At 55.5% G+C, this 18,729-nt stretch overlaps 9 protein-coding genes across 9 annotated transcripts; 6 read left to right on the top strand and 3 right to left on the bottom strand.

Moving 5' to 3' along the window:
* Positions 1-292: 292 nt before the first annotated feature.
* CDEST_02400 (Putative cytochrome P450) lies at positions 293-2,038 on the top strand. Its single transcript, XM_062918559.1, has 3 exons — positions 293-578; positions 632-1,066; positions 1,132-2,038. Exons 1-3 carry the CDS (start codon positions 357-359, stop codon positions 2,035-2,037), a joined length of 1,563 nt encoding a protein of 520 aa, XP_062774610.1. The 5' UTR covers positions 293-356; the 3' UTR covers position 2,038.
* Positions 2,039-2,040: 2 nt separating this feature from the next.
* On the bottom strand, positions 2,041-5,145 carry CDEST_02399 (uncharacterized protein). The gene is made up of 4 exons (XM_062918558.1): positions 3,973-5,145; positions 3,749-3,915; positions 2,873-3,686; positions 2,041-2,698 (listed from the first exon to the last, which is right to left on the bottom strand). Exons 1-4 carry the CDS (start codon positions 4,689-4,691, stop codon positions 2,359-2,361), a joined length of 2,040 nt encoding a protein of 679 aa, XP_062774609.1. The 5' UTR covers positions 4,692-5,145; the 3' UTR covers positions 2,041-2,358.
* A 14-nt stretch (positions 5,146-5,159) lies between these two features.
* CDEST_02398 (Putative asparagine synthase, rossmann-like alpha/beta/alpha sandwich, nucleophile aminohydrolase) lies at positions 5,160-7,479 on the bottom strand. Its single transcript, XM_062918557.1, has 4 exons — positions 6,757-7,479; positions 6,282-6,701; positions 5,691-6,227; positions 5,160-5,636 (listed from the first exon to the last, which is right to left on the bottom strand). Exons 1-4 carry the CDS (start codon positions 7,384-7,386, stop codon positions 5,565-5,567), a joined length of 1,659 nt encoding a protein of 552 aa, XP_062774608.1. The 5' UTR covers positions 7,387-7,479; the 3' UTR covers positions 5,160-5,564.
* Positions 7,480-8,117: 638 nt separating this feature from the next.
* On the top strand, positions 8,118-9,029 carry CDEST_02397 (Putative aminoglycoside phosphotransferase, protein kinase-like domain superfamily; the record flags this gene model as incomplete). Its single annotated transcript, XM_062918556.1, has 1 exon — positions 8,118-9,029. One exon carries the CDS (start codon positions 8,118-8,120, stop codon positions 9,027-9,029), a length of 912 nt encoding a protein of 303 aa, XP_062774607.1.
* Positions 9,030-9,260: 231 nt separating this feature from the next.
* Positions 9,261-10,373, top strand: CDEST_02396 (uncharacterized protein). Its single transcript, XM_062918555.1, has 2 exons — positions 9,261-9,657; positions 9,727-10,373. Exons 1-2 carry the CDS (start codon positions 9,386-9,388, stop codon positions 10,301-10,303), a joined length of 849 nt encoding a protein of 282 aa, XP_062774606.1. The 5' UTR covers positions 9,261-9,385; the 3' UTR covers positions 10,304-10,373.
* Positions 10,374-10,397: 24 nt separating this feature from the next.
* Positions 10,398-13,674, bottom strand: CDEST_02395 (Putative peptidase S8/S53 domain, peptidase S8, subtilisin, Asp-active; the record flags this gene model as incomplete). Its single annotated transcript, XM_062918554.1, has 4 exons — positions 13,605-13,674; positions 11,544-13,546; positions 11,086-11,422; positions 10,398-11,027 (listed from the first exon to the last, which is right to left on the bottom strand). The coding sequence occupies exons 2-4, from the start codon at positions 13,535-13,537 to the stop codon at positions 10,398-10,400; spliced, it is 2,961 nt and encodes a 986-aa protein (XP_062774605.1). The 5' UTR covers positions 13,538-13,546; positions 13,605-13,674.
* Positions 13,675-14,065: 391 nt separating this feature from the next.
* Positions 14,066-17,480, top strand: CDEST_02393 (Putative Zinc finger C2H2-type). Its single transcript, XM_062918552.1, has 3 exons — positions 14,066-14,387; positions 14,449-15,280; positions 15,350-17,480. The coding sequence occupies exons 1-3, from the start codon at positions 14,093-14,095 to the stop codon at positions 16,875-16,877; spliced, it is 2,655 nt and encodes an 884-aa protein (XP_062774603.1). The 5' UTR covers positions 14,066-14,092; the 3' UTR covers positions 16,878-17,480.
* Positions 16,916-17,165, top strand: CDEST_02394 (uncharacterized protein). The gene has a single exon (XM_062918553.1). The coding sequence runs from the start codon at positions 16,937-16,939 to the stop codon at positions 17,111-17,113; it is 177 nt and encodes a 58-aa protein (XP_062774604.1). The 5' UTR covers positions 16,916-16,936; the 3' UTR covers positions 17,114-17,165.
* Positions 17,167-18,696, top strand: CDEST_02392 (Putative 3-hydroxyacyl-CoA dehydrogenase, 6-phosphogluconate dehydrogenase-like domain superfamily). The gene has a single exon (XM_062918551.1). The coding sequence runs from the start codon at positions 17,576-17,578 to the stop codon at positions 18,563-18,565; it is 990 nt and encodes a 329-aa protein (XP_062774602.1). The 5' UTR covers positions 17,167-17,575; the 3' UTR covers positions 18,566-18,696.
* The last annotated feature ends 33 nt before the right edge of the window (positions 18,697-18,729 follow it).

Here is an 18,729-nt window from a genome sequence, read left to right as displayed (position 1 = left end):
CTTTTGGTGCTCACTCTGTGGATACACGGACCACGACCTGCATTAGTATGGCAGTACGTACCCGATACGAATACGAATCAAGACCTGAGCGCAAGACAGCACATCGCCTTCACCAGCATGGAGTGGAAAACCTGCCTGGCCAGACGAATACGAACCAGAAGAGAGCGAAGCAAGTGATTTTAGAATGAGATCCAAGTTCAAGTAAAACGAGAGGTCCATATTAGATTGCCAGAAAGGAACTTGTATAAGCATGATCCGTCCCTCGCGTCTGATAACACGTTCTCTAACACACGCTGGTTTGCCAAAGGACTCTCGACAACTCTGATCTCTCACCGTGTAGTTTAGCCCAATCGAAGATGTCGACCTTTTCAGAAACAATACAGCCGGTTTCCACGGCGTCTGTTGCAGTCTATGGAGTCATCGGACTGGTCGCCTTGATCCTCTTCAACGCCTGCCACCAGGGGTTCTTTCGCAGCAAGACCGAACCGCCTGCCGTCTTCCATTGGATCCCCTACATCGGAAACGCCGTCTCGTACGGCATGGACCCCGTAGCGTTCTTCATCAAGCACCGGAAAAGGGTACGATGTTCCGTGCTTCACGACCACGACCTCTACTGACGGGCCGACTTTAGTACGGCGACGTCTTCACCTTCACCCTCTTCGGCAGGAAGATGACCTGCTACTTGGGCATCGAGGGCAACGACTTCGTCCTCAACGGGAGGCTCCAGGACGTCAACGCCGAGGAGATCTACGGCCCGCTCACGATCCCCGTGTTCGGCCAGGACGTCATCTACGACTGCCCGAACTCGAAGCTCATGGAGCAGAAGAAGTTTGTCAAGTTCGGGCTGACGCAGAGGGCGCTCGAGTCGCACGTGCCCCTGATCGAGAAGGAGGTGGTGGACTACATCAAGACGAACCCAGCATGGAAGGGCGCGACGGGCGTCGTCGACGTGTCCGCCGCCATGTCCGAGATTACGCTGTTCACGGCGGCGCGGTCCCTGCAGGGGGAAGAGGTCCGAAAGAAGCTGACGGCCGAGTTCGCCGAGCTGTACCACGACCTTGACATGGTTAGTCCCGTGAGCCTTAACTCCCAAAGACCGATGGTTGCTAACACAGTCTGTCAACCCCCCAGGGCTTCACCCCGATCAACTTTCTCTTCCCCCGGTTGCCCCTGCCACGAAACCGCCGTCGAGACGCCGCCCACGCCAAAATGAAGGCAGTATACGAGGGCATTATCACACAGCGTCGGGAGACCGGCCTCGGCGCAGACGCCGAGCACGACATGCTGTGGAACCTCATGAGCTCGAGTTACAAGAATGGGACGCCCGTGCCCGACAGCGAGATCGCCTGCATGATGATCACGCTCCTCATGGGGGGCCAACACTCGTCCTCGTCCGCCAGTGCGTGGATCATGCTCCGCCTGGCCGCGCACCCGGACATCGCCGAGGAGCTCTACGAGGAGCAGATTCGGAACCTAGGCGAAGGCGATAGGGGCCTCCGCCTGCCGCCTTTGCAGTACGCGGACCTAGACAAGCTCTCGCTCCTGCGCAACGTCGTCAAGGAGACTCTCCGCCTGCACGGCTCCATCCACTCGATCCTCCGTAAAGTCAAGAACCCTCTCCATATCCCCGGGAGCTCCTACGTTGTCGGGACCGACAAGGTCCTCCTGGCCTCGCCCATGGTGACGGCCATGAGCGACGAGTTCTTCCCGAACGCTGGGAGCTGGGACCCGCACCGCTGGGACGAGCACCTGGCCGGTGAGGGTCCAGTCGACGTCGAGGATACCGTCGACTACGGGTACGGGGCCGTGTCGAAGGGGACGAAGAGTCCGTATATCCCGTTCGGCGCCGGGAGACACCGATGCATTGGTGAAAAGTTTGCGTATCTGAACTTGGGCGTCATTATTGCTACCATCGTGCGCAACTTCAAGCTCGAGACCATGGATGGACGTACTGGTGTTGTGCCACCGACGGACCATACATCCATGTTTGCACGTCCGATGCAGCCCTCGAAGATCCGCTGGACTCGGAGGGAGTAGAATGTTAGGTCATGGAGGATGGCATCAGATGTGGCCGTATATCGACGTGGAAGCAGTATTAACACTAGGCCAGGAGTTTTCACAGGCTGGGTATGTTCCTATAGATACAGGATGAGCGTAAAACCTGCTTGTCTTCTCCCTCTCAAACTCACTTCCGGAAGAGGCTGGAGATAGAGAACTGACGCCCAAAAGGGTATACAGTTCGCCGTTTTATCGGACAGCGTGTTATGGGGAGCGAGACATTGTTGACCTGTTTGTTGTCGTCATGTACATATGTCCAGAGAAGTCAATCTACCGTCACTGTAACTGGACCGCTGTCACCTAGCAGCCTAGCTTCCACCCACGTTCCGTCATTCCGAGACTCCACGCGATCCCGGGTCCCCTTCTGACAATCTCGTCGACTTCGTCCTGGTGCTTCCGCTGCGCGAGACAGATCTCCAACGCCTGCTTGTCCTTGGAGTTGACGGCGACCAGCCCCTGCAGCACGGAGCTCTTGACGACCCCGATGCGCGCCACCCTGGTCTGGATGATGGCGGTCGCGAGGAGCAGGGCGGAGAGGGCGACCTGTGAGGATATGAAGGCGAGCCAGGGCCAGCGGACCTGGACGAAGGTCTCGGCGGCCAGGACGTCGCCCGTGACATTGGTGGTGTCCTTTGTTATCCTGGGAGTGCCTTTAATCAGCCTTTGCTCGGTCCGAGGATCGATCAAGTAAGTCAAGAAGAGAAAGGGACCCAAGGTTTGGAGCAAGAGAAGGAGGAAACAATGAGACAATCGGAAATACAACAACAAAAGAAACGGCGGCAGCAGCATCAGGGAGTAGATCAGAAATATTCACCGATTCGATAAACTCCTCGCGACGTTGCCCGTAATGTTCGCAATCCCTTCGTTGATTACGGTCTCTTGCGAAACGCCCGGCCGACCCTGGTCCTCGAGGGTCTTGGCCCCGTACTGTAACGCGGCCCAGTACCGCGCCGGCGCCAGGCCGAGCGTGCTTGGATCGCTGGCGCCCATGTCCGCGTACGTGCCGTTGAGAGCATACACCAGGCTCTCCACCATGGACCCGAGCCCCGTCCCGCCGAACGGGAAGTTGGCGCCGGGCTCGAGGGGGTCCCTGATGGCCGGCAGCTCGCGGCGGCCCTGGCCGGCGGGCAGCTCGACGGACCCCGTCTCGACGTCGGTCGTGACGTCGACGACGGACCTCGCCTCGATGTTGCCGGCGAACGAGAGGTCGTACGTCTTCGTGCAGAAGTAGAGCACCGCCTCGGCGGCGCCGATGATCTCGACCGGGCCGGTGCGTAGGGAGTAGAGCACGGTGAAGTTGAAAATGGACGACTCGGGGTTCACGTCGGAGGCTATGGGCCGCCGCGTGCCTCTCAGGACGACCATTCCCTGGTAGTAGCCGCTCAGGTTGGCTGAGATCCCGTTCGGGAGGGAGGCGAAGCGTAACGGCGGCGGAGGGGACCTCTGCGTGACGGTGACGTTGAGCGAATCCGTAACGTTCCAGGACTTGGCGCACACGCTCAGCGAGGTGTACGGCTCCCACTTGCACTCGCTTGTGGGGCAGCGCGCCGGACTGAGCGGGAATTCCTGCGTGTGGCTGTAGCTCAGCCCCTCGAAGATGGACTGCTCGGTATAGTGCTGCTGGTTCACTGCGGAGAGGCGATGTTGTCAGCGGAGAGCATTGCCGTGGGCAGTCGCGGAAGCAACTTACCCCCGGAGAAGACGTTGGCGGTGTTGAAGTAGAAGGAGGTCGAGCGGGAGACGACGGCGGTTCCGTCGACGTGGGCCAGACGGACAGGGTACGTCACGGCAGACTGAGTCAAAGTTGACGTGAAGATGGCCGTGAGGAAGACCACGGTCGAAATCACGCTGGGAGACCTGCCTCACGCATCACCGTCAGCGGGTTCATTCATCTTCAGATTAGGTATATCATACCATGCCCTGGTCGTCATCAGTAATTGGATACTCCCCCACGGCCCCCGGCTCGCCGAGTCAAAGTCTTGAAAGTCCTTCAAAGGTCGTTCCTCGCGGTACCAGAGCCACTTGAGCTGCGAGATGCTCTCCGAGACCGGGATGACGAAGGCGGCGCGGGCCAGGGTCGCGAGGAAGGCAATCAGGGTGTTGAGCGTCAGCCCGAGCGGCCACTCCGGCAGCGGCTGGCCGTCGAAGCGGCTCAGCACGCCGGCGAGGGCGGCGACCGAGGCGGTGCTCACTACGCACCAGAGGAGCTCCGGCACCCACCCGCGAAGCGACGCGGTCCACGGCTGCTCCTCCGTGTGGACGAGTGGAGACTCCTTGTACGAGATTCTAGACTTGGTTTCGGCACGTCCTGGTGTGTAATCCCAGCCAGGTGATTCAGCTGAGGCGTGTTCCGCATTGGGAAGTGGGTTGTAAGAGGCATCGGAGCCGCCGAATACATGGGCCGGTGCGGAGGCGGCGCCGTGTCGGGGCAGAGCTGCCGCGCTGAAGGACATCGAATCCATCGGGATCGCGTGCCGAGGTTCTCCCGCCCGGGGTCGGTCTTCTGCCGAGTCCGCGGATTGCATGAGTGGCCTATGGTCGTCTGCGAACGAGTCCGATGGTTGTGCACTGGACGGCGGAAATCCGACTTGGCCTGACGGCGGTGGTGATCGGATACCATGGAGCCTGTCCATGACCGTGTGGGAGGTTGATGAGCAAAGTCCAAGGTTGAATAACAGTCCAACTGCAGGTCTGGTTCATAGTAGATGGGCACTCTGGGCAGACTCGGTTCCATTATCAACGGAGAAAAGCAGCTGGTTACTGTCCCATCTTTGTGGGTTGATCTACCCAGGCAGCAGAACGAAGGATCACACAAACAGAGGCTGTGCTTATGGTCGCCCCACTAGATATGCCGCGACAGGTCAATCATGTCTCTGTTGAGGGCTCAGAACAGCTAAGCGATGCAGCCAAGCCGGGGTCGAGGGCCTGTCAGTGGCACTGCCGAGGCCAAGGTAGCGAGCGAACTGTATTTACAAGGGAGGCGGCAGAGGGACGGGGAACCCAACCCCTTGCAGCTTCGCAGTTGATGGCGACGGTGAGGGACGGGATGTAGGTAGCCTCGGCCGATGCCCAATACCAGTAGCATCGTCAACCAGGTGTGGTGATGTCTGGTTGTCGTGATGCGCTTGCTTCGTTCAGTGAGAGATAGTACCCGAGTCTCGAAACCCGAGTCCTCGGTAAAATAGAAGTCATCAAGTTGTATTACTGTTTGAGCCCAAGGGCATACATGCTCATTATTTTGAAGGGCGGAATCGTTTGTTCTTCTCTATCAGAATCACTCTATTGGACAGTTCGACTCTGCTCTGGCTCAGACTTGCCTTTACGGCGTCATTGCTGACGGTCTCGTTTGAAGCTCGAGTGCATGCCGCAGGCAAAGGGTTACTGTACTGCAAAGCAGCAGAAACGCGCAGTCGCCGACAGCAGCCCTCGGGCGACCGCCAACTCAGAAGTATCTGTGTAATCATCACCGCCAGCCTCGGGAAACACTAGCAACCCGGATCGAACTCTCAAGGAGAAATGAGCGTGGTCCCTTTCGTCTTGCCGCTCTCCATCTTGGCTGTTCTCGAGCCGAATTGAATCTACCATGTCATTAGCTCCGAGTTTCCGAGGATGGGATCGGCTTGGAAGCTTACGGCTCTCTTCTTCTCCCGGGCGACAGCAGTCATGCCGAGCGCTTCCGCGAGCAGCCTCAGCACCCTTTTTCCGGCCTCAACCTCTGCTTCTGCTTCAGTGAAGCCGAAATCGCACTTCTCCCACACTGGCACTTCAATCGACCACTTGACAAAATCCTCGTCGAGATAAGGGAACCGCACCTCGCGGCTCCAGTGGGCCATGGCTCTGTCGTCGCGTCCGAGGTTCCGCTTCCCAAGTCGGCCGACGTCCAGCTTCAGCTCATCGAGGAGACCCGGGTGACCTCTCCTCGAGAAGGCGGTGGCATGCCGCACGTAGCCGCCGAATAGTTCGTCAGCGCCGAGACCGGAAAGGAGGACTCGTGCTGGCGTGGCGTAGTGAGTAGCCGTGTCAGAAGGGTGGCTTTGCGCCATGCCGATGCCACGGGCGGCAAAGTAGAGGGCGTAGGCGATGGATAAGTCCATCTCGGTATTATGGGGGTGCATCAATGAGATCACTTGGCTCCGATGCCCAAGTACTTCTTGGTAAGGAACATCCACCTGTCAGGGGTTAGCAAAAGACTGCCTAGTTGCGGTTGTATAAAGAAATCCCACAGCAATAAATCTCCACCGGCGGGCCGGACAAACAGCGGTTAGTTCAGCGAACGACTTTCTTCCAGTAATTCTGTCCGGGCACGCCTCATAGAGGGTCAGGCCATCAGTTGACTGCTCAGCCTTCGCCGCCAAGCGAGGGTTCTCAAAGGCGACATTGATCAAGTCAATGCCTTGTTCTGAGGGCAGAAGATCGCTTGCCACACGTGCCAGTACAGTGCAGTCCAACCCACCGGAAAACAAAACGGCAATCCGCGTGTCGTTGTCCGCCTCGTGAGCCGGTGGTGTGGGAACGTCCAGGACGCGTAGCTTGAGCGACTCTGTCAACTGTTGCTTTACATCCTGGACTGACGGCGACGACGCTGATAGTGGTTGGGTGTCCGGGGGCGGTAGTGCCATATTAAAGACACCGATGTTGAGAACCTGACATCGTAAGTAGCAAAAACGAACCATCATCCGCGAGAAACGTCGAGCTTACCGTCTCCGCCTCACCTGGTGTCCACGACCGAGGGAAGGGTGAGCCACTCGAGTCACCGCGCCATCCGACCAGGTTCAGGACGTAGATGCCATCCGCCTCTACTTCGGTCCAAGCCGGCGACGTGCTTTCGGCAACGCTGGACAGCCTCAACCCCTCCTCCTGATTCAGCAGCAAGGAACGCCGACCGAGGCGGTCGCGACCGTAGTAGAGACGAGACGCAGGCGCGTCAAAGTAGACAAAGGCAAAGGGGCCTTGGATGCTTCGCAGCACGTCCGATACCGCGTCCTCGGCGTCGTCGCGGCTACTGGCCGCAGTGAGCAGGGAGAATATCGCCTCGCCGTCGTTGCCTTGAACGGGTGCGCCTGCGAGCTTCCAGGCCTCACCGTTCCAGCAGAGAACGGAGCCCGAAGATGCGTCGCGGAATGGCTGCTGGGTGACGTGGTCGCCACGCAGAGCCAGGACGGTCGACGTGAAGGTCAGGAAGAGGTTTTCCGAGCCGGCACCGCCTGTTTTGCTCTGGGCTTGAACCTCGCCGAGATGATCAGGGCCGCGATTGCATAGGCATGTCTGGGTAGCCGCTGGCAGCGACTGGAAGCCGTCGCGAGAAACAACTGCGTGGATTCCGCACATTGCTGGGCCGGAGAAAGCACACGCAAACCTACTGTTGACGTGAGATGAAAGGCAGATTGATGGTGGAGTGTGTCAAGGACTGAAGTACCTAAGTCAAGTGGTGGAGTAGTTAGTGCACCAGCCACAGCTCTATGCCACAGTACTGCGCCACATCTCAGGTCGCTCAAGGTACGGATACCTGCGTAGGTACCTAGCCAAGAAGGGACAACAGCGACAATCCTAGAGAAGGGTATCTTTTAAAGGGGCAGTAAACGAAATGCTAGAATTAATGATGAGCCATGTTGCTCTTTACGACACAGTGGAAGCTAAGCACCGTTCTCCTTACCTGGACTACACATAATCTACCACACTTGAACACATGCCTGTGGCGGCCTGAGATATGTCTCCTGATCCTGATTTCCTGTACCACATCAATACTGTTACACAGCCTAGATGATGTGGCTCGCAACGCAACACCTTGTCCATCACTTTCGCGGCTGATTGTGTACCTAGGCAGCCAATCTTTAACGTCACGTGGCTCTCTCCCTTGTTTGGCTGAATGGTTCTGTTTTTCTTCAGGCTGCCTGTTGACTTCGCGGACATCCATTCTACACCAGCGACAGGACGTTGACATCATTCAAAGGCAAATGCACGCTTCTGAACTCGGTTCAAAACACCCTTCGTTATTCGTCGTCTTCCAATAAGCCCCAGCATATCTCAGTGCTCAAACTGTCACACTAGCTCAGAAGCAAATGGGTCAACGACATGTTAGAGACTCGATCCGGGAAGTTGATGATCAAAGTTTGCTTATAGGGGACACGCTTCTCCTCTCTCGAACTACATATTTCAACGGTGCTTGGGCTGACGGAAATGGCGGAGGCTATCGACTCACCGAAGCACCATCTCCCCTTCCCCCTTCCCGACCACTTTCCAACACGAGTGAGATCAAGCTGGTCTACGATGCCGGAGATGTTTCTGCTGTCTTCCGCATTGGCGAAGCTTTCTGCAAAGTGAGGCTTCTCACCATACCTGAGGTCACACGAGAGCATACGACGTATGCCTGGCTTCACCAGCGCTTGTGGAGTTTCTCGATTCCCAAAGTCATCCATCATACCGAGCACCAGGGCCGGTATTACATCTTTCTCACTCGCGTTCCCGGGATGACCATCGACAGTCTGTGGCCCACCCTGGACGAGAACACCAAGCAGCGCTACGTCGAAAGGGTCGTCGATATCTGCAAAGAACTCAACGCCGCCGCCTCTGGAACAAGCATCGTCGGAGTAGAGGGCGGCGTTCTTTCGGAACTCTACCTCGCGGCGGACGGAGACTGTAGCCCACAAACCTTGCGCAAAACCTCCCTGGAGCTTGGCATGGACTGCTCAAAATTGATTTTCTACCACTGCGACATGAGCCCTACCAATATCTTCTTCGATCCTGTCGACCACTCCACCGGCGTCATTGATTGGGAGGTAGCCGGGTTTGTGCCTTTGGAATGGGTCAGGACCAAGTTCCGAGTCTCTGGCGGATTCGATCTGTGTGGCGGTGACAAACTAGATTACCGGAGGCGAGTGCAGATTTGCCTGGGCGAAGCAGGCTTCACGGATGTCTCATCAACGTTTATGGATATTCTTAACAAGAAGTCACTGGCACGTGAGCAGAAGTAAAAGTGCAGAGGAGGTCTCCGAGTAAATCGATCCGCCAAGCAGTGATTAATTCAAGTCCATGTAGTCAACCAACCAACCTACGACCCTCTGTGCCACATATCGACTAACCGAGAAACACGCAGCTCTTTATCTGCATAAATGGGCTAGGAATCAATGTTCCATAAGACAATATCTTTCCAAGGTGTCATTAACTCCTTACTGCTTATCCTAACCACGCTGCACTCTCCGCAGCGTGAATACCCGACCGAGCCCACTGTTTCCATTCAATATCCGCTGATCACAACAGGTTTTCCTGTGTAACTGTAAGCACCTGCATCATCGTCCCAGGAGCCACTGGTTTTGTCTTTTCAGTACCCATGGCGAACCGGGAACACTTCTACTTCTACGCGCCAACGTGGGATTATCCCCCAGGCGGCCCGATCAAGCTCGGCAACGTCATCACGTCGGTGAAGAAGCCGCATCTACCCCTCTCCTGCGCCGCGCCGGAAGACTCCGAACTCCTGCGAACGGAGAAAAAGAGTGTTCAGTACACCAAGGAGAAGTTGCGGAGCGGGAGGTTTTCCGTCCTGACCAAATTCTTAAGCGTGCTTGGCTTCGGGGTGGATATCGGTGCCGAGATTGATAACAGGTAGGCGTGTCACTCGCTACCCGCAGTCTATCTGCGCTATATGTATATCCAGGCCATTGACGACAGTAGTGACGAGGAGACCTTCGCCTTTGATACCCTTGAAACTACCCAGTTCATCCCGACAACAGCCTATTTACAAACATGCATCGATTCTGACAACGTGCGTCGGTTTCTCCAAAACTCACGCTACCGCAAGCCCGTCTATGTCATCACCGGCATCAAGGCCGTCAACGGGGCCGAGGCGAACACCTCAAAGTCTCGCGCCGTAGGCGGCACGTTCGCGGTCGAAGTCGACGGCACCCTCCTCAGCGGGGGCGCCGTTCCCATCGGGGGCGGTCCCGGGATAGAAGGCAAGGTGGCCAACAGTACCGGGACAAGCTGGGCAGGCAGCAGCGACTTTGTGTTTGCGTTCCGCGTGAGCAAGGTCTTTGTGGGCAAGGCGACGGGCCAAGTGGCGAGCGAAGAGGAGTATCGCAAGGGGGCGATGCTCGGCGATGAGGTTGGCGAGGTGAGACGTCCGCAGCTGGCTGTCTCAAAGGTGGAAGAGCCGAAAGCGGAGGCCGAGGACTGTGACACGGAGGAGCTGATGGATGATGGGGAGATTGTGTTTTGTGCCATTCCCAGGAGGGACGAAGATGATGACTGAGCTAGAATCTGCCCAACAGCACTTGGTTTCATAGATGGGATAAATAAAGCAGTATGGACTTTTGAGACGTTTAGACTATAGTGACAGAGCCTATCTACCTCTTCAAGGCTTGTAGGATCTCGTAATTTACGTTCTCCAACTTCCCGCCAAACATGTTGTGTCCATTCAAGCTTAGCTCCACGTATAAGTACCCATCCCTCGGCGAGTAGTTTGGCCCACGCTCGGCGCATCGTTTGAGCACGGCTTCCATGTTCTCTTTCCGTTTCATCACCGTCGCGCTCTCCGGTAAATGCAGCCGGGTATAGTGCAGTAGAAACGCCGCGATGCCGGCGAGGATCGGCGTCGCGTACGACGTCCCCGAGCGGGAGACGAGGTAATCTTGGCCCGGGCCGTCGCCGCAAAGAAAGGTCGGCCACGCCGAGCGCACCGAGTCACCGACCGTCGCGATATTCACGGCGTTTCTCTCGGGGGTCGGACTAAACTTCGATCTGTTGCCGAACGTGTCGGTGGAGTGCACGCATGTGACGTGCGGGCTGCTGGCGGGATAGGCCCGGCCCAGGTTGCCGCCGCTGTTGGACGCCGCGGCGAACATGAGGACCTTTTTGTGGTATGCTCTGTCGATGGCCTCTTGGAGGTCGTCGTAGCCGTCGAAATCGGACGACGGCCAGCCGAACGACATGGAGATGATGTCGACCTGCCACTCGTCGACCGCGTGGTCAATGGCCTGCATCCATCAGCACCAACATCCATATGTCAAGGATTCCTGTAGCAGCGGCACCTACTTTTCTCACAACCTGCGCGTCTGGTCTTTCGTTGTCTCTACCTGCGATTTTAATGACGTAGAGGTCTGCATCCGGGGCATACTCGCGGATGAGGCTGGCTACAAACGTGCCGTGTCCGTTGCCATCCGGCACTCGTCTCTTGTGAGACTCGTTGAAATAGTTGTGCTTGTCTTTCAAATCCCCGTAGGCGTCAAAGACGGGGTGGTCTCCATCGATCCCGGTGTCCAGAATCGCGATTTTCACCGGGTTAGAAGTAGCAGTGGATGACGGACAGTTCTCGATGTACTTTTCGTAGACGTCCTTGTACCGGGTCTTCCAATTCTCATACCTCCTGCTTCTGGAGGGCGATCAGTCAGTATGCGAGTTTGAGAAAGAGACAGACAACGAACGTTTCGCACTACAGATGGACGTTGGAGCTTGTCTGGAAGCTATAAGCAAGCACGGATTGATCAACTCACCCATCTGAAAGTCCTGCCTCGTCATCAAAGAACCGAGCTGAGTGAGAATCAACCTCGACACTGAAGCTGGGCTTCATGTTGAGGCTCGGATGAAACGTCAAGAATGGGAGCCAAGACTGAGGATGTCCCCTCCAGTACTCTGCTCCCATCACGTTGGCGCTGGCTTGGTTCTGAGCAAGTGAAAGACCTGCAGGCGACTGTGTCCGATCAGGCGTGATCGCGCTTGAGAGACGCGAAGCGACCAAGTCTTCTGACTCTCTGGTTGGTATCACATGCCCCCATTGCGCAAAGTTGATTTCTCTGGCATGTTCGTCGACGCCGTCCAAAGGTATGTTGCTGAAGCCGTGGGTTAGATTGAGCTCGAGTGGCCGAACGACATTCTGGTACATCCGCGACCTCAGCGTCTGATGGTCCAGGGGCTGTCCCTCTTCATCCTCCCATTGTTCGCTGTCCAAGCAGTTATCGATGGCCGTCAAGAGGTAGAGACAGTCTTCGGGGATCTGCGCCCTCCAGCCTTCTTCCTCTCTTTTTGTTCTTCGCTTCTGATTGTCTCCGAATGAGCTCCAGTCTCCACCTCCGTCTTCGTCTTCAACGCCATTAAATACCTGGTCCACGTCTATTAGAGAGATAGAGCCATTGGCGTTTTCGATGAGCTGGATACGGTGCATCTTTGCGAGCCTTTCGAACGGCTTGACAAAGTACACTTCCATCAAAATCACAGCCAAGGAGACCAATGCCGGGAAATGATGGTCCGAGTCCAAGTCTTCGCCGGCGAAAGGATCACATGATTCATCTCCGGTATCTTCTCTGCTACTCAACTGCGTTTCGATGAACGGTCGTAATGGAACTTCGTGTGATGTCGTCTGGAAGAATTTGATGTTTGCTGATCCCCAGCCTGGCGGAAGCCATGAGGTATTGTCAAGATGAAAGACGGTATAAGCGACAATGAGAGAGAGTACTCGCTTTGTCTTCTCCGTAAACCATTCGTGATGCTCCTCTAAGCACTGAGCAAGAGAGATTGCATCCGTAGACTTGTCGATACGGAAGTTGGTTTTTTCAAATCCCATCTCGAACAGTTGGTTGCCGGTGAGCTTCAGCTCGAGTCGCTGCAGAGGCTTCGATTGTGTCCTTATCATTGGCGCGCATAGCGTTTTGATGCTCTGGCGTACGGCGGACACCGTTTTCCCATGGGGCACTGCCGTGTCGTCTGGAAGGCGGAAGCCAACTTGTGTCTCCTTGAGGGTGTGGATCCGAACCTCGTTCCAGTTACGCTCCATGGAAAGAAACATCTTGAAGTCCAGGCCCCCCGCTGTTGTGTTCTTGATCCGGTATCTCCGTGTCCGTTGCGCGGGCTTTGTCGGCTTTCTGTATGTGCCTAGCTCCAGCTTCGCCCCAAAACGATGTGGACAAGAGCAGGCGCATTCTTTGCAACTCAGCAAAGCGTTGAAAACCGACTGAGCAGCTTTCCGGACCGCGAATGATGGCTCGTCAATGCCCGCGACTGAAATCTTGAAGGCTTCGTTTCGAGACTGTATGGGCTGTTGCTTGCTGATTTCATCCACGCAACTCTCCAAAACGCCATCTAAGAGATCACGGTCTCGGCTGAGTGCCACAGGTCCCAACCACCGGCTGACAAATTCGACGATCTTAGCATTGTTTCCTAGGCTCTGCACCTCTCTCCAGTGGAAATTGAGCGCCCTGAGGCGCGCTTCCGCTTTGAAGTAGGCTGGCAACTCCGGAACGCCAGTCATTGGTATCAACGAACCGAGATGAGCGAGAGCTTGAGAGACCAGGCCAGCATCTAGACACGGCGAGGCCTTCGCAAGCTCCTGTAGTCTGGCACAGTTGAAGGCTAGGTGACTGTAGAATACCTTGCTGTCTCCGTTGCTGTCGTTAAGCCGGGCAACTCCCGCCATTTGTAGGAATGTCACCGCGACATCTTGGAGCAGTTCACCGCTTCCGATATCATGGTCGAGAGGACGATATGCAGCCATCTCATGTCTCTTCGCGTAACTGAATGTCAATTCTTAATGATTTTGCAATAAGAAACCGTCTACGAACCTGGCTTGCTGTATTCGGGATGGCAAGACGCAGCAGGAGGCGAATCCGTTGTTCACTGTCCAGAAGCACTTCGCCCGTGGTCGACCCGTGGAAGCACTGCGGCTGAGAAAGATAGGGTGTGTGGTGGCTGGGATTTGTCTGCTTAACAGTTTGACTCCTTTGGCTAACAAGAATGATGCCTAACTTTCCATCTATAGAGCAGACTATGTTGTCATACGTCTCTAAAAAACGTAGCTCTGCAATCTAGAGGCGCATATTCGACAAAAAATGTCTTTAAAATGCAGGAAATCTATTTTTTACAAGCTGAGAAGACTTGGACATGATATCAGACCGCTAGAGTATCCAAATGACATGATAGTGCCCCCTCATCGACCCAAGCCACTAAGCGTAAGCGTACATTAGCTCAACATCTGCGATGCGAACATATTGGGCTTGCACGATTTTGTGTTGTTCCTCACCCAAACTGCCTCGTCCGCCATCTCAATAACATGGAGACGAGGACCAGGCATGAGGAAGGTCACAATTTGATGGGGCCGAATATTGCTGCCTCGGCTAACAAATGTCTGGACTCATTCCAAGAATGCCTCCAACGAGCTTCCGCTGTCCATGCCCGGGAGCTGTCCATGGTGGAGGATCAAGTTGCAAGGTTCTCTACCTGGGCGACAGCCATGGGAGTATTTGCCCCTGAGCGAGCATCTATGGACCATCGCCTCCGCTATGCCCCCGACGTCCGGGACGTCGTCGATGGCCTGCTCGAATCTCTAAGATACCGCGTCCGAGCATGTGAGTCTCATTCTTCTCATTCGACCAGACTAAGGGACAAGCTCAGACTAAGGGCACATAGGTTCGGCAACACTTGGCTCGATTGTGGAAAACACGCAATCCGAGTCCTTGAGTGCCCAAAGTGAAGGATTGAAACAATCCTTCGCGCACATCGGGACCGAGATCAGTCACCTCAACAAGATTTCCAACACCATTCGGAAAGCGAGCAAAGAAACCCATGTTCAGAAAGCGGCCGACTTTCGGATTGAGGATGAAGACGGCAACGACGTAGAACCCCTACTCAGGCGTGTTTTTGAGCACAACGTCAGCGACTGCTTCCCCAACGTCAGCCCCAATATCCGACGCCGTCTTGTCGATTCAATGATCTTACGCCGGAAACTTATCCTGTACCGAAGACATCGCCACGGGACTTCTGCTATTCGGCCCCAGAAGACTGTTCCCAAGGCTTTTGTTGCACTGCCGTCTGTTCAGACAAGCCTCTTGGCTAACGATACAGTGGAACCAGGTAACAAGGCACCTGTCAGAACCCCGGCTTTTGCATATGCGGCTTCCCAGGTTCAAAGCGTCACAACTTTGAACCCTCAAAACTTTACAAAGGCCTCTTCGAGCTTATCCGTGGTCTCCGAGAGCAAAACCATCGCGTTGAGCAACCATGAAGCTCTTGTTTTCCCTCCAGCACCCGGTCTCGCTGCCAAACGGAAGTACGAACAGCTGAGGAGCCGACGAGAAGCCGACCAAAAGCAAAGCATCGAGGCAAGCGGAATGTCAGTTGACGATAAGGTAAACAATGAGATTTCAGACAATTACGGCCTCGACACCATAGGCGAAATCACCTGCCCTTACTGCCTTTACGCTCTCCCAGCTGAAGTCGTGTTTGATGAGAGGAAATGGAGGTAAGTGGCCGCCTTCCTCTCGAGGGGGAAGTGCCCCCTTTGGATTTTGTCCCCTAAGTTGCAACCTAGAAACCACGTAAAGAACGAATTAAAGCCATACGTTTGCCTTTTCGAAGACTGCGACCAATCTGATATTCTCTTCACTCACAGTGATGAGTGGCGAAGCCACATGGACCAACACTGCAGGTTCTGGCGTTGCTCATCCCATCGTGGCTTGGGGTCTTTCTCAACCCGTGAAGAGTACATGGGCCACATGCGGCAAGACCACAATACAACGCTCAGCGATACCCAACTCCGAGCTCTGGCGAACCGTAACGCGCGGAAGATAGCCGACATCTTCACCATGTGCCCCTTATGCGGAATCGATAAAAAGACAGCCGGAGGTGATCTGGAGAGCCACATCACCGGACATCTGAGATCCTTGGCCCTCAAATCTCTGCCAAGTTACGAAGAGGAGATGCAATCAGAAGACGAAAACGACGAGCAATCTTCCGAACACTCAAGACAGCAGAGCAGAAGCACGATCAAGAACCTGATGAACGGCAGTGACGTCTCTGGTTTACCTCTCATATGGGTTCAAAACAACGAAGAGATGGGAGAACCCGAAGACGAAAACGACGAGAAACATTCCGCATTCTCAACACAGCATATTAGAAGCTCGATCCAGAGCGTTAAGGACGACAGTGGCGTCGATGACTTTACTTTCCTGCTTGATTATCCACTTTACGATTCTATGGCAGACGTACATGACCTCAGAGCAAGTTTTGATCTAGAATCACTAACCCCCGAGCACGTATACAGATCTACGCGTGTTTGGGAAACGGATCTCCAACGTTTCCCGCCAAATGAAACCCTCGATTTCGACGAACAGCTCACTATGCCCGGCTCTGAGTCTGAGCTTGAGATGCTCGGCGCCGAGTCGATTCTAGACTATTTCCCAAGAGAGGGGCATCTTTCGGAAAACGAGTTGATATATACAGAGGCTTTCCCTGACCCAAGTCGGTTGCCCGCGCCTCCGGTGGAGAGGCCCCGAACCCGCAGCGCCGAAATAGTGAGATTTCTGGGGTCCTGGGAAGAAGCCAGAGGGCGGGATCTTCAGAGTGAAGCCAACAGCTCATCGTCAATCACCTCCGACCCAAGTCGCCTCGCCTTGCGAAACCCAAAGATACTTTGCACGGAATGCGAAGTCCCTTTCTCTGAAGAGAACGCCTATCAAAAACATATGAAAGAACACCACTTCCGTCCTTATGTATGTGTCTTCAGCTTTGCTGGCTGTCCGTCTACCTTCGCCAGCAAAAACGAATGGAGACTCCATGATGTATCCCAGCACCTTCGCTACTGGGTCTGCGCCCAGGAAAAGTGTGCAGAAATCGAAAATGACACCCTCGCAACGAGCCGGTCCGTCTTCCCTAACGGCGCGGTATTCTCACGAAAGGACCTATACGCCCAACATGTTCAGCGTATGCACGTCCCGCCAAATGTTCGCAAGGCCCAGAAGCAGAAGAAACCCACCCCTGAATGGGATAAACACCTCGAAACTTTGCAGGCAAATGCAGAGAGAACACGTTACAGCCGCCTGCCAAACGACATGACATGAGATGCCCTGGCGTCGACTGCAAGGCTGAATTCAAGGGGGTAAAAGCCTGAGACGAGCGCATGGAGCATGTTGCCCTCCATCTTGAGCGTGCTGCTGATGGCAGGGAGCCTACGGTGCAGTTTGGTGGAGAAAACGATCCTTCATTGACGGATTGGGCGTCAAGCCTTGCTGTTGGTGTCATTAAGTGGTCATGGGTGACTGGCAAGTGGGATCTTGTCAACCCACTCAAGCCCTGATCTTTTTGTTCCAAGTGCCGATTACCATGGCTGAAAACTGAATACAAGGCATGGTCTACGGATTTCCCATGTGGCTGATATGGCATGGGCGACTGGCACAGAAGGGTTGGGAATATTTACACGTCCATTATGCTTTGATAGGTGACGGGACTGAGCGGGGGCTTGCGGAACAGAACGTGATGGAGAACCGTTGCATGTGGCCATGCTTTTCCGGGAAGAGACCTGGGGAGTATCCGGGTACGTTGATGGAATTTGAGCTCCAACCGCGACGACCCGAACTTGGCAGACGTGGTCAGGCCAGCATTGGCCGACAAAACATCACGCCACTCCCCAGATCGACCTCCATCGTGCGACATTGCCATCATCATCGGCTCAGCGGAAAAAGTTGAGGCAATGACATAAAACAGCTGCTTTTCCCTCAAATACGGAGCGACAATGAGCAATAAGACGTAACAAACCAACATGGCCTCCAGAAGAACCTGTCAACAGCTATGGCGCATCCGTCACACCCCAAACGCCGTCACCTCAAGCAGAAACATCACGAACCCCACATCCCGGCCGGTCGTCATTCTCGGCGCAGGTGTTCTCGGCCGCCGGCTCGCTGTCATGTGGGCCTCCACGGGCCGACCCGTGGTCCTCCACGATGTCGACTTTCGGGCGCTGGCCTCGGCCACCGTCTATATCGGCGACGCCCTCACCAGCGTTTGCGCCGTGCGCGAGACGCGCCCGGGCCGGGTCACGACAAGCACGGTCCTGGAGGAGTCGTGCGGTGCGGACCCATGGATGGTCATCGAGGCGCTCCCCGAGGACCCCGAGATCAAGCGCGAGATGCTCGGCAAGGCCGACGCCCTCGTGCCAGAGGACTGCATACTGGCCTCCAACAGCTCGACGTGGCCCACCTCGGCGCTGCGGAACCTCATCACGCGCCCGGAGCGCCTGCTCAACACGCACTACCACCTCCCGCCGCGCAACACGTACGTCGAGCTCATGACCTGCGGTGCGACGGACCGGGATCTCATGCCGTTCCTAAAGGCACAGATGCGCGGCGTGGGCTTCAACCCACTGGCCCTACCGCACGAGTCCGTCGGCTTCGTCTTCAACCGGATCTGGTCCGCCGTCAAGTCGGACACGCTCCGGGTCCTGCAGGCGGAGCTCGCGTCTCCGAGGGACATTGACGCGCTGTTTCGCGACTTCTTCCACGCGGAGAAGGGGCCCTGCGAGAAGATGGACGAGGTCGGTCTCGACACGGTGTGGCAGGTCGAGAGGAATAGGGTGAGCATGGGCGTGGTCGACGCGGACAAGGCGGGATATACGGACTGGTTGGAGGAGAATTACATCTCGAGGGGCCGGCTGGGTGAGAAGACGGGAGATGGGTTGTATTCGGCAGAGGAGAGGAGGTTACTCATGGAGAAGAGGGCGCTGGCGAGAAGCTTGTATCTGACGCCGCATTGAGAAGGAGAGTGGCTGCCTGGAGAAGCACCTATTAGGTCACTCTTTTCTTGGGTTGTGTTTGATGATTATGATTTAGAGATATATATTTGAATGATGGTAGCAAGAGCAATACTTTGAAGAGTAACTAGAATGGATATCAAGAATGAACTTGCGAAGTATATGCT

The sequence above is a fragment of the Colletotrichum destructivum genome, chromosome 2 (assembly GCF_034447905.1).
Source record: "Colletotrichum destructivum chromosome 2, complete sequence".
Lineage (NCBI taxonomy): Eukaryota > Fungi > Ascomycota > Sordariomycetes > Glomerellales > Glomerellaceae > Colletotrichum > Colletotrichum destructivum.
Note: the sequence above shows the minus strand (reverse complement) of the source record. Positions and strands in the feature narration are given on the sequence as shown.